Source organism: Phacochoerus africanus, chromosome 4, assembly GCF_016906955.1.
Source record: "Phacochoerus africanus isolate WHEZ1 chromosome 4, ROS_Pafr_v1, whole genome shotgun sequence".
Classification (NCBI taxonomy): Eukaryota; Metazoa; Chordata; class Mammalia; order Artiodactyla; family Suidae; genus Phacochoerus; species Phacochoerus africanus.
Genome location: NC_062547.1, coordinates 59,675,678 through 59,692,995, shown reverse-complemented (window position 1 = coordinate 59,692,995; position 17,318 = coordinate 59,675,678). Strand labels below are relative to the sequence as shown.

The following is a 17,318-nucleotide window of genomic DNA, read 5'->3' as shown; positions in this document are numbered from 1 at the left end:
CCCTACCTTCTCAGGCCTGAGGAAGACTCGGGCTTCATCCTGCCTCCCTAGCCACATTGCATTTGGAGAGAGTGAGAAGGAGGGTCTGAGGCCACCTGGGATCTAACGTTGCTTCCCATATAAGCAGCCTGTGCCTCTGGCGGCTTTACAGCCCTGCTGGCTGCATCTTTGCATTTTTACAGTGGGCTTGCTGCGGTCAGGACAGAGTCTGTCCCTGCACTCAGTAGCCATCTGGGGATCCTGCCTTGATGAGGGGGGGCTGCTCTCTCTGAGCCAACAGTTCCTCCTTGGGCCTCTGGTGGAACTTAGGCTGTTGCTGCTACTATCCCTTCATTTTTCTCCCCTCACTTGCCAGCAGTTTTGAAGCAGATCCTAATTTGCTAGTTGGGATAATCCAAGCTCTTCACTTGCTCTTTAGAAAGTATTCAAATGCACCTCCTCAATGCTTTTTGCAGAAATTGTCACTTTTGCTTCATTCCTGGGTCATACTTCATTCCTCAAGGCTAGTTTCTTCCTGACAGCTTTTTTTCCCTGTCCCTGCCCTCTTTGCCTGCAGGGCGGTGGCAGACAGCCCTAAAGTGCTTGGTTGGGGCACTAGTCCTTCCTGCTGAGAGAAGGGAGGAGCCACTCCTTACCAACACCTGCCCTTCCCAGGAGCAATCGCCTGGCGGTGCCAGGGATTGGCCAGTGGCAGGCCCCATGTGGGCACTGAGGCAACTGCCTCCTCTTGGAGGAGGCTTCACCCAAGGAGGCGCCTTCCCCCCACAGCTGGCCCCGCCCCCTCCAGCTGTGCTTGTCCTTCGTGTGGTGGGGGAGGGGTGCAGCAGCTACCCCCACCGCAGCCCGCCTGCCAGAGGCACTGGGCGTGCCTGGGGTTGGCGGAGTTCCAGCCCCTCAACTTCAGAGTGAGCTGCTCTAACAGCGCACACAGCACCAGCAGGCTGTCTCCTAGGTCTTCTGGTGGGGACCCAGATCAGAACCAGAGTGCCCCTGTGGCCTATAGTGGCAGCTGGGGCTGGAGGGAATAGCCCTGTGGATATGAGGCTCCACTCTCACCCCTTATGATCTGCTTGTCCTACACCAGTGATGATGAAGTGAGGTCACTTGGGCACTGACTCACTGGTCTGATGACCTGATGTGCAACGACCTCCTTGTCAGCCCCCTGTTATCCATGTGGGCAGTTGGGAGGAAGGGATGACTTAATGCAGTCTGGGGTTCAGTGAGTCTGGGCTTACAAGGCTGGGGGCCATGCTGGCTCTGGGGGTGTGGGGCCTGCCTGGCTGGAGCAGAGGTGGAGTGGGAAAGCATTGAGGGGAAGTCTGAGTGCAGTATTGGGGAGGGTGCATTCTCCCTATTCACCTCAGACTCCCTGCCTCACCAGGCCAGACTGGGAGGTTCTCCCTTAGGGGCAGAATTTCCATCGACTCTAGTGGAGTTCCTCCTTGCCAGAGGTCCTGATCTCCTCTTGTCTTTTATTCCCAATTGACTCCTTCTTGATCCTGGGAATGCAGGTACCTACAATCCACTGCAGGTACCTACAGTCCACTGTGGCCGCTGAAATCACTGCATTCAATTCCCCCAACATTCGAGGAGCTCCTATTGTTCAGGCAGTGCCCAAAGGAAAAGTGATCCACCTTCCCACAGTGAGGGAGAGGAGGGGAGGGCGATCGGCATTCAGGGCAGTGACTTGGCCTGTAGCTCATGAGGAGATAGGACAGATGGACTCAGTAAGCAGGCTGATAGCATTTGTGGTAAAGGCATGTTGGAGAAGGACAGAAACTAGAACTTTATTTATTTATTTTTGTCTTTTTGTCTCTTCTAGGGCCGCTCCTGCGGCATATGGAGGTTCCCAGGCTAGGGGTCCAATCGGAGCTGCAGCCACCGGCCTACGCCAGAGCCACAGCAACACGGGATCCGAGCCTCTTCTGCAACCTACATACACCACAGCTCATGGCAACGCCGGATCGTTAACCCACTGAGCAAGGGCAGGGACCGAACCCGAAACCTCATGGTTCCTAGTCGGATTCGTTAACCACTGCACCACGACGGGAACTCCAGAAACTAGAACTTTAGTCTAAGAAGGGCATGGGAGCATCCCTTGCTTCCTTCTGAGGCAACAAGGAGACCCAGATGAGAACTGGAGTGCATGGGGTGGGGCTGGGGCTGGGGAGATCTGAGTGAGAGCAGAGGGATAGAGGGATGGCTGAGGGCTGAGGTGTGGTACAGGAGAAGGGGCAGATGGAGGCCAAGTTGATATCCTGTGCCTTTGAGCTTTAAAGTTCTCAAGTCTTACCTGGAATGGTGAGCACCCTGGGGAGTGGCATGGCTATGGGAAAACCTGTTTGATTCAACTCTTTTGGACCCCCTATACGAACAGATGTCTGAGTGCCCAGGCTGGGCCATGTTGGCCTAACGTGTCAGACAGCCACTCTGCCTTCTATGCCAGTAGCAGGAATCAGCTGTCACTTTCTGTCCTTTTGGTCTGAGTCCAAGGCAAGGGCCCTGCACTGTTGCTCATTTGTGAAATTGGTTCCTTTAAGAAGGTTGCAAATGAGTCATCTCGGGAGTGTGTCCCACATATGGTGAAGTGGACCTTTCATTACTCTGTGTTCTCCACAGTCTCCCAGAAAGCGGGCTCTGAGACTGGTCTGCCTGATCCTTCCCAAGACAGGCTCCCTAGGGTATTTACTGGGGAGGCTGCTCTGCCTGCTTAGACACAGAGCTGAGAGGTCTTCAGTATAGGCACGCTGTGGGTGTGAATTGGGATTCTGAGGGGCTCAAATAGTGTACTCCTCCCTGGACCTCATGTTGATAGATGTGGGCAGATTGTACTATGGAGAACTGGTACCCAGGGACTTCAGGAGCCTGGCAGCTAAATTCTCTTTTTGTCCTCTGATGAATGCTCATGGCTTTTTAGACCCTGACTGTTGAAGTCTGGCTTCACATGTCCTGTCCTGTTGGGACATCAAGGCTGGGCTCTGAGCGGCCCCTTTAAGAGGGAGTACCTATGTCCCAGACTCCGTTGTAGAATGCCAGCAGTCTCTCTGCAGACAGACAACACTGCAGTCTTCCCTCCTGTCTCCGTGAGGGTTAACAACACTTCAGCTTGTTGTCTGGAACCGGTTCAGACCGGTTTTCTGGAAAGTGCTTTGTCTCTCAGACTGAATCCTGGGAAGGGTCATGTGGAGCCCAGTGATGTCATGGGATCAAAAACTGACTCAGCTTTTTTTTTTTTTTTTTTCTTTTCATCTTTTCTTTCTTCTTTAAATTAAGATATGTATATGCTGCAGGTACAGGGTACTGGCACAGTGATGGGCCAGTCCTCACTCCATTCAGAATTTACCTCCTCGGCAGTCAAGGGGTTAAATGTGGCCCTGTTCTCCTCCCCCCTCCCCCCCAAGGTGAGCAGGGAGTGAGAAGGCCTCTCTTGAATGAAGGGGAGAAGGGTCAAACTGTATCAGCACAGTGCAGGGCTGGATCTGGGCTGTGACTCTGCTCCAGGAACAGTTTGGTCCCCCTTTCCTGGATCCTAGATACCGCCAATCCAGTGTAGGTACCCAGGATGCCATTGGCAGGGAGTTCAGATCTAGAACCGTTTTCTTCTGTTTGCTCTTGAGTCTGGAGGAGGAATTTCCCCAGTCTTTTTGATAAGCATCTAGTTCCTGTATAGATCCCTGCAGAGGTCTCTGGCCCCAGGCAGGGCAGTGCATAACTTGGCTTGCCAGTTGCTGTGTGTTCCTTTCCTAGCTTTCCCCAAGGCAGTGAGGAAATGTTCTGGGCGTGTTTGGGGGGAGCCCTTCATTTGTGGTGCCTACTTCTGTCATTGTCACATGGGGAGGAAAACACTCTTAAGTTGACACTATGAAAAGTTTGTAAGAAAGTAGAAACTTTCTTGTACCAAGTTTAAATGTCACATTTTCTCCTTCCCCTAAAGTTCAGAATGACTGAAGAAGCATGCCGAACACGGAGTCAGAAACGAGCGCTTGAACGAGACCCAGCAGAGGATGATGTGGAGAGCAAGAAAATAAAAATGGAGAGAGGAGTGTTGCCTTCAGATTTAAATGCTGACGGAGACATGAGAGTGACACCTGAGCCAGGAGCAGCCCCAGCCCAAGGATTGCTGAGGGGGACAGAGGCAATGGCCGTGGGCAGAGGCGAAGGGCAAGTGGCTGATGGACCCGTGGACATGCGAACCTCGAACAGGTGAGCAGGAGGGGCCAGAAATGTCAGGTACAGGCCTGGGTGTGAGGAGGTGGGGGTGAAGCTGTCACCAGGCCTGCAAGAAGCAGCTTTTGGTTGGTTGTCATGGAGATGGCTGTGGGCTCCAGCCCTGGCACCTCCCTGACTGTCCGGCCAAGGGACCTCCCTCTTGGGGCCCTGGGGCCCAGGCATCTGTAGTATAGAATGTGGGTCTCACAGGATGGGAGCAATGGTATCCTCTGGTTCCTCTGCTTGGCAGCAGGTCTTCACCAAACTTGTCCCTGCTGTCCAACTCAAAGCTTTTGGTTTGTAGGAAAACTTGAGTTTTTCATTTGGTTCTGCCTCCCACCTTTTCAGATCTGGGGAATGCTATACCCTGCCTGCGTCACTTGACTAGGGGCAGACTCGGGAGCTCAGCTCTCTCAAGTGTGTTACCACTCCTCCTAGGTGGTGCATCACGGAGGAGGGGGCTACTCTATTCAAGGCTTTGGTTGATGTGCTCTTTGGTTTCTTCCTAATCGATACTGATTGCTTCAAGAGTAACTTTACCAATCCTCAGCTTTCGTGAGACTCTTAAGGGAAAAGCGTGAAAGAAATGAGAGTCAATGTACTACCCTGTTTCTTCACTCAGAAAGAATGATTAAAGAGAATTTTGGAGTTCCCGTCGTGGCGCAGTGGTTAACGAATCCGACTAGGAACCATGAGGTTGCAGGTTCGGTCCCTGCCCTTGCTCAGTGGGTTAACGATCCGGCGTTGCCGTGAGCTGTGGTGTAGGTTGCAGACACGGCTCGGATCCCACGTTGCTGTGGCTCTGGCGTAGGCCGGTGGCTACAGCTCCAATTGGACCCCTAGCCTGGGAACCTCCATATGCTGCGGGAGCGGCCCAAGAAATAGCAAAAAACAAAAAGAGAATTTCTCCATGTAAAGAGAACTTCAGGCATAGCTACTGCTGTTACCCCTCCCTTCAGAGCTTTCATGAGAGCCATTCTCTGCAGAATATTCACACCCATATGTTCCACGAGCCAGCTCTCCCACTGCAGGCATGTCAGTGTGACTCTGGCCTTCTGAGAAGCCCTATAGCTCCTCTGTGGTCCATCCCTTGTCTACTTCCCTGTCTCCCCTGCAGACTGCCCTGGCCAACTCCCCCACGTCTCTTTGCCCCTAGTCGGATGAAGGGTGGAAATGCAGGTCTGGGGAACTTGCCTGCTCCTCACCTTCTTCTATTGACAGACCTTACAGGGGGGCCCCAACCTGGAGTCTTTGTGTTAAACTCATTTGGGGACCCAGAATATTGGCCTCCTAAGGGCTTCAGAGATTGTCTTAGCTTTAAAAATTCTAATCTCCTCAAGATAAATGAGAAAATCTAACCTCCTCCTACTTGTGAAGCATCTTACTCTGATTTTATTTGTGCTACCCAGAAGGGCCTTTTCTATCTCACTTTGCTTTTAAAAGTGCATGTTCTAAAACCGGAGGCTTCTTTTAAATTATAGAAATAAAATTGTAAGTTTAGGTCTACTTTCTCTCCCTCTGACTTGGTCCTCAGCAGTGTCTCAGGTGAGGAGAAGGAGGAGTCTAGTCTACATTTGTGGAGATTTGCTAGGCCTCTCTTATGTCCCTAGGCTCCTGGTATATATTTTCTCCTGTAAACACTGTGCTTCTCTGTAGAGCAGACCAGTGAGTTGTGATGGAGAAGTTAAGCGTTAAAGGAGCATGAAAGGATTCGGGGGAGCAGGAAACGGAGATTAACCCAAGCACTCAGAGCAAGAGTCCTCCTGTGGGACTAGAGATACCCCAGGATGTTCCTGAAGCAGTGTGAGATTGTAGGAAGTGCCTGGCTTTTGGCAGAGTTGGGGCTCAATCACAGATGTTGGGCAAATTATCTTAGCCTGTGCTTCTTCATTTGTAAAATGGGTGGTAATCTCTGCTCTTCATTTGTAAAATGGGTGATAATCTCTGCTTTGCATCTCTAGGTAACAAATGTGTACCTTGAATTGACCCTGGTGCATGACATGTGGTGAGGGAAAGAAGTATTGGTAACAATTCCTCTGCAGGTTTAAGCTTCATTTAAAATAAGGTGTTACATATAGAGCTAGTGTCTTCTCCAGTTCCCATATAGAATATTCTGTTTAATTTGTTGGAGGAGTATAGCTGTGAATTTTGATGGAATCATAGGATCAAGTCCAGCCCATAAGCCATTCTAAAATGGTAATCTTTTCTAGAGAGAGTGGCTACTCTTTCTGCTACTAGAAGCAGTCTTTGGATCCTTGTTGAGAGTATCTAGCTCAGGACATCCCTTGGTAACCTCCATATAGAGAATTCCTTTTTCTTTTCTTTTCTTTTTCTTTTTTTTTTTTAGGGCTGCACCCGAGGCATATGGGTGTTCCCAGACTAGGGGTCGAATCGGAGCTGCAGCTGCTGACTTACAGCACAGCCAGATCCAAGCCATGTCTGTGACCTACACCACAGCTCACGGCAACACCACATCCTTAACCCACTGAGTGAGGCCAGGGATTGAACCTACGTCCTCGTGGATACTAGTCAGATGCCTTTCCACTGAGCCATGATGGGAACTCCTTTTTTTGGTCTTTTTAAGGCTGCACCCTTGGCATATGGAGGTTCCCAGGCTAGGGGTCAAATTGGAGCTGCAGCTGCCAGCTTATGCCACAGCCACTCCAGATCTGAGCCATGTCTGCTACCTACACCACAGCTCACAGCAACGCCAGATCCTTAACCCTCTGAGCAAGGCCAGGGGTTGAACCTGTGTCTTCATGGATACTGGTCAGATTCATTTCCACTGAGCCATGATAGGGAACTCCATATAGAGAATTTCATTTGAGGTATAGCTTACATAATGAAAGCACACATGTGATATGGGATACATTTCACAAACTATAAACTGAACACATCCTTATAGCTCAAATCAAGAAACAACATGGAGTCCCGAGGTGGTGCAGTGGGTTAAGGATATGGCATTATCACTGCTGTGGTTTAAGTTCCATCTCTAGACTGAGAACTTCTGCATGCCACGGGTGTGGCCAAAAAAAAAAAAGAAAGAAAAGAAGCAGTGCATTACTGGCAACCTTATGCCCATGTGTACTTTTTTTTTTTCCCCCTGAAACCGGAGTCATGATTTGTACCCCTTGGTTGCTTTCATTCAGCATATTTGTGAGATCTACTCATGGTTGAATGTTGGAATAGTTAATTTAGTACTATATAGTGTTCTGGTTCTACGATTTCTATTTGACTCTTTTTCAAAGCTGCTTCTTTCATGCTGTCCTGTACTTATGACTCAATTTGGGCATATTGAAGACTAGAGGGAGTTTCGGATGGCTTCTGGCAAAGAGAATTTCCTTTTTCTTTAAGGAAGTGACTGGTGATTTTAAATAAATAAGGCAATTTTTTAGCTACATTGGGGAGATTTTGAGCACGAGGAGTGGGATGAGTTCTCCTTCTCTACAGTCCCCTTTCCATTGTTCTTTGGCATTTTTTTCTTTTTTTTCCTTCTTTTTTTTAGGGCCACGCTGGCAGTGTATGGAGGTTCCCAGGCTAGGGGTCAAATGGGAGCTATAGCTGCCAGCCTACGCCACAGCCACAGCAACACGGGATCCAAGCTGAGTCTGCGACCTATACCACAGCTCACGGAAACACCAGATCCTTACTTAACCCACTGAGCGAGGCCAGGGATCGAACCCCTAGCCTCATGGTTCATGGTGTAAGCCAGCAGCTCCAGCTCCAGTTGAACCCCTAGCCTGGGAACTTCCATGTGCCATGAGTGCAGCCCTTAAAAAAGAAAAAAAAAAAAAAAAGACAGCATTGAGTCCCTAAATCAACCATTTTGGCACTCTGGAAATTGACCAGAAGCATACAGCAATCTGAGGAAGATTTGCATCTAAGAAACTGATGAACTCTGGGTAAAAGCAATAAGACTCTGTGGTATTTGTCCTGGGGCTCCATTCATGCCCTCTCCCCAGCTCTCTTGGTAGGGAGGTTCTGCTTAGCCAGTACAGGCTGTAAGGGCCAACAGATTCTCTGCATGGGGGAGGAGGGACTTACTCAATTTAGAGTGGTAAAATGTAGTGGCCTTATTGGTTAAAGTGACAGTTTTGGAGATGGACAAGTAGGGAGGGACAGTGGCTGTATTAGCTCAAGGTTGCAGCATGGTTGGGACAAGACAGAAAATCTCTTTGAATAAAACAATGGTCTAAATATATTTGAGGAGTTTCCTTTATGGCTCAGTGGTTAACGAACCCAACTAGGATCCATGAGGTTTCAGGTTTGATCCCTGGCCATGCTCCGTGTGTTAAGGACCTGGCGTTGCCATGAGCTGTGGTGTAGATTTTGCACACACGGCTCGGATCCCACATTGCTGTGGCTGTCGTATACACCAGCAGGTGTAGCTTTGACCCCTAGCCTGGGAACTTCCATATGCCACAGGTGCGGCCCTAAAAAAAAAAAAGGATTTGAGGAGAAGCTTATCCAAGAAGCTCAACAAACCTCATGTAGCATGAATGCAAAGAGATCTGTACCTAGATATATCATAGCCAAATTGTTGCAAGCCAGAGAGAATGGGAAAATTTTTAAAGTGGCAAGAAAAAAACAAGTTATCACATACAGGGGAAGCATTAATGTAACTAACAGCTTGTTTATCATCTGAGATAGCAAATGGAAACAAAAAGGTAACCAAATGGCATTAAAAGTACTCGAAGAAAACTCAATTCTAGATGCATCAAAACTGCCCTTTAGAAATGGGAGTTCCCTTGTGGCTCAGTGGATTAAGTATCCAGCCTTGTCACTGCTGTGTTGCAGGTTTGAACCTTGGTCTGGGAACTTCCGAATGACGTGGCATGGCTGAAACAAAACAAAACTGCCCTTCAGAAATGAAAGCAAAAAGGCATTTTCAGATAAACAAAAGACTGGGAGAATTTGTTGCCAGCAGACTTGCTGGTTCTTCAGGCTTGAAAGGAAATGACATTTTGGTAGCTTCAGTTCACAGGAAGAAATAAAGAACACTGGAAATGGTTAATATGTTGGCTAACATAAAAGACTTTATTTTTTTCTCATTTCTTAGGTAAAAGACGTAACATCGTATAAAACATTAACACTGGATAGAATCGACAGAAATAACGATTTCAGCTTTCTGGAATTGACCAAAGGCATAGATAGAACAATTTGTTGTCTTTATAACATATAGATATAATATGTGTGACAATAATAGTACAAAAGAGAAGGAACGAAATGGACCTGTATTAGAATGTGGTTTCTACATTTTTGGGTTTTTTTTTGGGGGGGGGGTTGTCTTTTTGTCTTTTCTAGGGCTTCACCCGCTGCATATGGAGGTTCCCAAGCTAGGGGTCTAATTGGAGCTGTAGCCTCTGGCGAAGGCCAGAGGCTACAGCAATGCAGGATCCGAGCCGCATCTGCGACCTACACCACAGCTCACAGCAACACCAGACCCTCAACCCACTGAGCGAGGCCAGGGGTCGAACCCGCAACCCTGTGGTTCCTAGTTGGATTCGTTAACCACGGAGCCACAATGGGACCTCTAGTTTCTACAATTTACCAGGATCAAGTTAGTGTTAATCTGAAGCAGATTGTGATAAATTAATAAAATGATTATTTTAATCCCTAGAGCAACTATTGGAAGAACTTCAAGATATAAAAAATCGATGGAAGAATTTAGTGGTACATTAAAAAATATTTAACACAAAAGGAGGCACTCAATGATGAACAGAACAAAAAAGAACGAATATATATAGAAAACAAATAGTAAAATGACTAATGTAAATCTATCCATATTAAATGTGAATGATCTAAATATCCCAATTAAAAGGCAGAGATTTAAAAAAAACAATCAACCACACTTTAATTTAAAAAAACAGTGTTAAAAAAAAGGGGGTAGAGACCATCAGACCATATAAAAAGAGCAAGATAGTAGCTCAATTATATATAGTCTTTAGGAGACACCCCTTAGATACTTAGGTAAAAGGATGGGTAGGGATATACCGTAAGTAACCATAAGAAAACTAGAATGACTGTATTAATATAAAATTGACTTTAAAACAAAAATACTCTTTTTTTTTTTTTTTTGGTCTTTTTGCCATTTCTAGGGCCGCTTCTGCAGCATATGGGAGGTTCCCAGGCTAGGGGTCTAATGAGAATTGTAGCCGCTGGCCTTAACACCAGGGCCACAGCAATGCTGGATCCGAGCTGCATCTGCGACCTGCACCACAGGTCATGGCAACGCCGGATCCTTAACCCACTGAACAAGGCCAGGGATCAAACCCATAACCTCATGGTTCCTAGTCGTTAACCACTGAGCCACGACGGGAACTCCCCCAAAATACTCTTAAAGCCAATGAGGGACATTTTTTAATGGTACAGCCGAAACAATATAGCGGTCACAAATGTGCATGTACCTGAAAACAGAATCCCAAAATGCCTGAGGTATAAACTGATAGGACTGCTAATAGAAGTAGACAATCATACATCATAGAGATTTTAATACTCCTCTCTCAGTAAACTGATAGAGCAACTAAACAGAAAATCAGCAGTATTCTCAGACTTGAAGAGCATTGTTGACCACTTTGGCTAATAGGATTCTGTAGAACACTGCAGAATACATCTCATGTGCACATGGAACATTCTCCAGAGTAGACCATACACTAGGTCATAAAAAAGGGTGACTGTAATAAAAAAGACGAACAACAAGTTTTTGGCAAGGATGTGGAGAGACTGAAACCTTGATACATTGCTGGTAGGAACATAAAATGGCATGAACAATTTGACAGTTTCTTAGAAAGCTGGACATGAAGAGTTCCTGTTGTGGCTCAGCAGGTTAAGAACCCTACTAGTATTCATGAGGACGTGGGTTCGATCCCTGGCCTCGCTCAGTGGGTTAAGGATCCAGTGGTGTCGTGGCTGTGGTGTAAGCTGTGGCTGCAGCTCCAATTCAACCCCTAGTGTGGGAACTTCCATATGCCACAGATAGAGGCCCCCCAAAAAAGAAAGACATGAAATTATAACGTGACCCAGCAATCTATTCAAGGATTGTACCCAAGAGAAATGAAAGTGTGTTCACACATAGGTACATGGGTGTCTAGAGCAGCGTGATTCATAATAGGCAAAAGGTGGAAACAATCCACATAGCCACAGATAAACAAAATGTGCTCTATCCATGCAGTGAATTATTCTTCAGCAATGTAAATGACAACAAGAAAGAATTACTGATAATGTGCATGGATGAACCTCAGACTCACCATGCCAAGGGGGAGACCCTAGACCCAGAGACAACATATTTGTATAATTTCATCTATAGAGTGTCCCAAAAAGAAACTCAGAAAGACAGTCAGCAATCAAATGGTTGTCTGGGGTGGGGGTGGTTGAGAGCAGTGATGACCAACTCACAGGCACAGGGGAACTTTTGGGTGTGATGGAAGTGTTCTAAAATTGGATTGTGGGAGTTCGCGTCGTGGCGCAGTGGAAATGAATCCAACTAGGAGCCATGAGGCTGTGGGTTCAATCCCTGGCCTCGCTCAGTGGGTTAAGGACCCGGCATTGCCGTTGAGCTGTGGCGTAGGTCACAGATGTGGTTCAGATCCTGCGTTGCTGTGGCTATGGTATAGGCTGGCAGCTGTAGCTCCCATTTGACCCCTAGCCTGGGAACCTCCATATGCTGCGGGTGCAGCCCTAAAAAGACAAAAAACAAAAATAAAAATAAAATTGGATTGTGGAAGTTCCTGTTGTGGCTCAGCAGTAATGAACCATACTAGTATCCATTAGGACTCGGGTTCAATCCCTGGCTCTGCTCAGTGGGTTAAGGATCTGGCGTTGCCATGAGCTATGGTGTAGGTGGGAGATGTGGCCTGGATCTGCCCTTGCTGTGGTGTAGGCTGGCAGCGGTAGCTTCAGTTTGACCCCTAGCCTGGAAACTTATACATGCTGTGGGTGTGGCCCTTAAAAAAAAAAAAAAAAAAATTGAAGTGTGGCATTCCCATTGTGGTTCAGCTGGTTGAGAACCCAACATTGTATCCATGAGGATGCAGGTTCGATCCCTGGCCTTTCTCAGTGGGTTAAGAATCCTGTCTTGTCCCAAGCTGCAGCATAAGTCACAGAAGCAACTCCATTTCAACCCTTAGCCTGGGAACTTCCGTGTGTTGCAGGTGTGGCCCTAAAGAGAAAAATAAAATAAAATTGGATTGTGGGGGATAGTTGTACAACTCTAAATTTACTAAAAGTTGTTGAATTATACTCTTAGAATGGATGGATTTTGTGGTATGTAAATTACACCTCAATATGTGTGTTAGAGGAGTTCCTTTTGTGGCTCGGTGGTTAACGAATCCGACTAAGAACCATGAGGTTGTAGGTTTGATCCCTGGCCTCGCTCAGTGGGTTAAGGATCTGGTGTTGCTGTGAGCTGTGGTGTAGGTCGCAGACACGGCTTGGATCCTGCATTGCTGTGGCTCTGTTGAAGGCCGGCGGCTACAGCTCCAATTAGACCCTTAACCTGAGAACCTCCATATGCTGCGGGAGTGCCCCTAGAAAAGACCCCAAAAAAAAAAAAATGGATGTTAGAAAAAAATAAATGAGGTTAAAATACTTTGGTTTCCGTTCTGTCATCCGTAAGTGTGCTCATGGAAAAACAGAAACCCACAGAGGTGGAAGTTGAGCCTCTTGGCCTTGTGAGACCATCCCCAAAGATCATGAACACATGTTGCCCTCGCCCCACCCCAATTCTGTTGGAGGAGGCTGGAGCTGGGGCTGACAGGAAACTGTTTGGGTTCTCTGCTTGGTTTCTGAGGTAAGTAGATTCTACTCCTTACAGACGAAACTCTCTGTCACAAATTGTTGATCTTCAGAAATAACTTGAGACACACACGGGGAGAACACCTCCTGGGCCTTGGGTAGAGGAACATTTAACTTAGTAAAACATGATTCTCTTCTCAAGGTTCTACACCTGAAAGGTGAGGTGGTGAGGACTGGGCCCCTTGGTTGCCCTGGACCTTTGTGGGGTAGTAGTCCTATGACTGGCCCGCCCCTCCCCCCACCATACCACTCTTCACTGAAAACGTGTTTGTGTGTGCCTTTTGCTGAGATGCCATCTCCCCCTGGATTGTCTGTGACAGGTACCATTCTGGTTCCTGGGGGCAGAAATGATAGGACAGGATCTGACTTAGTGGTTTTGTGGGATACCGTAGTATGAAAGAACATGCAGGGGTGTTGGGGAGACTCGACTTTGGGGGTGTGGCTCATCAGGAGTGGAAGTCATTGGGTGTCTTAAGTAAACCGTTTCTATTTCCTATTTTACCTGGAAGGAAACAGGGCTGGGGCTTCTGGAGTCTCACAGGCAGAGCAGGGACAGACTTGAAGCCCCATTTCTTCTTCTCAGCTCCTACCACGTGGGCCTTGATGGATGTGTGGGGCCGGTGTCCTGGTGACTTCCTCCCCTGCCTTCCTTTGGGGTGTGCAGCCTTCAGGCAGCTATGTGTCACCTTCTCTCCCTTCCCCGTTTTTCATCATGCCTCTCTTTTACTGTGGGACAGGGCTTTACTTGGACCAAAGGTCTGCCACACCCACCATGTGGGTGGGAGGAACTCTGATGTGTATTCTTATCCCCCCTGAGGTCTGGTGCCTCTTGGGAGCTGACAGTAGCATCTGAATCATTAGAGCTGATCTTGGCTTTAGTTATTTTGGCTTTCTTCCTTCTTGCAAGCTTTAACATTGTATAAGATACATCAAAAGCTCCCTTTGTTCACCAGGCCTGCAGTGCAGGGCACCTTTATTGAAGTTGATATTCTCGATGACAGAATCACACTGCCCCATCTTTCTTTTGGGACTTTGGTATTGGAGGGTCAAGAATGTCAATGGTAGATCATCTGCTATTAAGACAGGGCTTAGCCACCCACAGTGGTGAGTGTGGTATGGGAGCTACTTCATCCACATCCATGTAATGCTTGAGTCCTCTTCCAAAGTGAAAATGAATCTGAAAGTAATACAGTCGTGCTTCTGCTTGTTGCCTATAATGTGGGGTTTTGTGGATGGCCTTTTCTGTTTTGTATAGAAATGGAGCCCATGGGAAATGGTTATGTATCACTTAACTTTTCCAAGATGACTCCATAGGTTATAGGTAGAGAGAGTCCTTATTTGGATGGACACTTTATAAGCAGCCTCTTGGGAGAGTAAGTATAAGTAAACACTGGGGTTGCATTGCCCTGCCTGGAGGTACTGCCATTGGCTGCCATGGGAGCTTCTGCTGCGATTTTCTTTCACACATGTATCCACCTGTGTAGATCAGAGCTTTATTAGGATACAGAATCTTATCCCCAGAAGGTTCCCTGGAGCCATCCATACATTTTCTGCCCTCCCTGACTGGGTGTATTCTCCCACTCTCTCCAATCTTGCCTCTTCTCAAACTTCCTAGAAATGGAATGATGCAGTATTTGCCTGGTGGGTTCTAGCTTCTCATTCATGATTTGGAATTCTCCCTGTTGTGTGTGTCAGGATTTTTCTGAGCCAATCCTGTGTGGGTATGGGTGGTCATCCTTTCACCTGTCCACGGATACCAGGTGGTCTCCAGTTTGGGGCTGCTGTGATCATTCCTATAAAAGTCTTCACATGGTCATCGATGATTATTTTTCTTGCTAAATACTTAGCAATCAAATTGCCAGGGTCACAGGGTAGATGTATGTTGAGTTGTTTTAAAGGAATTGTCACACCTTTCCCCCAAAATGTTAGATGTGGTGGTCTAGCTGCTTCATTCTCATGTGGTGTTGTCAGTCTTTAGTTTTAACCAGTCTCCATAAAGGACTGAGTCGAGGTCCTGGGCTGTTGGCTTGACTGTCACCCTTCTTCCACGACAGAGGGTGAGGCCAGCAGTGGTTGCTGCTTCAGCTTTCTGGATGGGGTTGGATGGAGGGTCTTCCACGGCTGCGTGCAGACTTGAGCCTCCTCCTACCCTTTTCACCCAACCAAGCTTCACTGCAGCTGTGCCTGACCCGCCGGCCAGCTGTCTGCTGGAATGTGCGTCCTTGAGTGATTTGGGGGAATGTGACACAGCTATGGGCATGATGGCTCTGGAAAGGGCTCAGGTTTTCCCACAGCCAGAGTAGTCGTGGTTGTGGCCCTCACTCCAATTCTCCTATGTACAGTCTTCTCACCAGTCTTATCTTGTGTGAGAGCTTCAGAAGGCTTGTAGCCTGTTCCTTTAGTGTGACCGTCACTTCCCTCAATGGGGGGCTCTGGCACTCTGTGGGAGGCTTTCTGAAGCCCAGCCCCTCCCCAGCACCTGTTGTGGGCTGGCCTTTCCCTTGCTAATTCTCTGTCTGCTGCTGGGTGATTTCCAGAAGAGCAGCCTCAGGGAGCAAGTCCATCAGCTCCAACTAGGAATCCACAGCCCGCCTGCATTTCAGCTCGGGGTGGGGGACTGAGAGGTATGTTCCTTCGGAAATTAGTTCCTCTTTCTGTACTCCTCTGCCTCTCCAAACCTTTGTAGCCTCTGTCTCCTCCTGGTTCTCTGCCTCTCTCCTTCCTTCAGGGCTCCTCATTCCCAGTTCTTTCTCTGTCCACCTATCTTTATTCTGGGCCATATTTTATACCAGGTTTGTAATAATTGAAATTTGAGAAGTGCACCTGTACTTATGAAAATAATTCTATTTTTTGGGGATGTCAGAGTGACATACTCTGGGTACCCTCTTTCTAACTCGAGAGAGTGACTTAGCTCACATGGGGCATAGGGTGAGGCAGCTTGGTGACAGGTAAGGAGCTCCGTAGATTTTCTACTTCCCCCTTGCCTTTACGGCGCCCTCCTCTGGCTATGGAGGGAATGGTTTCTCACTGGATAGTGCCCACCTTCTGGGGATATTACTGTGTGGCTGCCCTGATAGGAACCGGAACGCTACTGTGTATAGTCATCAGGTAAGTACCTGAAAGTGCTTGTTTGTTGAGCAGTTAGGAACTCTTCTTTTGGCAGATTAAGTAGATTATTTCCTTATTTTGAAATTATTTGGTATAGTTCTACAATTGTTGTTTCTGATACCCTTTCATGACATATATTCCTGCTAGTGCTTTGTCATGTACTGACAGGCTCTTCATCTTGTCAACTGGTTCCCTCACTACTTTAGTGGATTGTTTAAACATTCTTCCTGCGGGGTATGTGAGGGAGCGTCTGACCAGTCCTTGGCTGCAAAGGCTGAAATGCTTTTATATGCATTGCTTTTTATCTTGTAGCCAGTTTCTCTGACATGATAACAGCAGGTGTACCAGAACCATAACCAACACTGGGGGTGGGGATGGGAGTGTGCCGCCCCAGGGGATCCCATTCTGTCCCTCATGGCCACCTAACCTAGTGAAGAAGTGGGTTGAAAGGAGCTCTGTGTTTAGAATGGGTAGAGACAGGAGTGACTACCTGGCACCTTCCAAGGGCATGTGTGTGTGGCCCCAGGTGGGGCAAGCAGGAGTTGCATTAGGAAAGGAGTATTTTCTTAGTTAGTACAAAGTGCCCTGGAAGGAAAAGGAGGGTTGACTTGATTGCAAGAGATTTCTTTTTTTTTTTTTTTTCCTCAAGAAGATGAACACTTGAATTGTAAATTGTGAGCCTGAAGGGGGCAGTGGGTAGGAGGAGAAGCAAGTGGTAAAAAAAAAGAATGTGGTTGTCGGACAGTTCCATTTCCCTCACACTCCTGTGCAGCCTGGGACACTTCACCCTACCCTTGGAGCCCACCATCTACTCTGAAGTGAGGGTGGTCATTCTCAAGCCTCAGAAGCTCCAGGCGTGGTCTAATAAGTTTTATCACAGCAGTGGTGGAAAGGAGCCTTGGAGAGAGAGTGAGAGCAAGAGCTGAGTCCCCTGTGGCCAGTCCAGCTCCGTGGATAGGCCTGCCTCTGGGAGTGGGGTGTGAAGGAGGTGGGGACCATCTAATGGGTGGAGAGATGGGAGACATACCAGACGTTACTGCTTGTCCCCTTCCCAGCCGTAAGTGTCCCAAGCCATAAGAGTGCTTATTTTTAGAGCTTAAACCTTAAAAATAGTTGTGATGTTATCACATTAAAAATCTTTTGGGTCTTGGGGAACTGAGACCTAGTTGACATGGTGACTGAGATCTGGGACTGGTGACATGCAGGGT

At 47.6% G+C, this 17,318-nt stretch overlaps 1 protein-coding gene across 4 annotated transcripts in view; it reads left to right on the top strand.

Moving 5' to 3' along the window:
* Window positions 1-17,318, top strand: part of GATAD2A (GATA zinc finger domain containing 2A) — a 102,116-nt gene that overhangs the window by 55,998 nt on the left and 28,800 nt on the right. For 3 of the 4 annotated variants that reach the window (XM_047776440.1, XM_047776437.1, XM_047776438.1), the window contains exon 3: window positions 3,935-4,203. In XM_047776440.1, the coding sequence (XP_047632396.1) occupies window positions 3,935-4,203 (269 nt within the window). The remainder of the gene's footprint in view (window positions 1-3,934; window positions 4,204-17,318) is intronic. The other variant, XM_047776439.1, reaches the window with a different exon arrangement.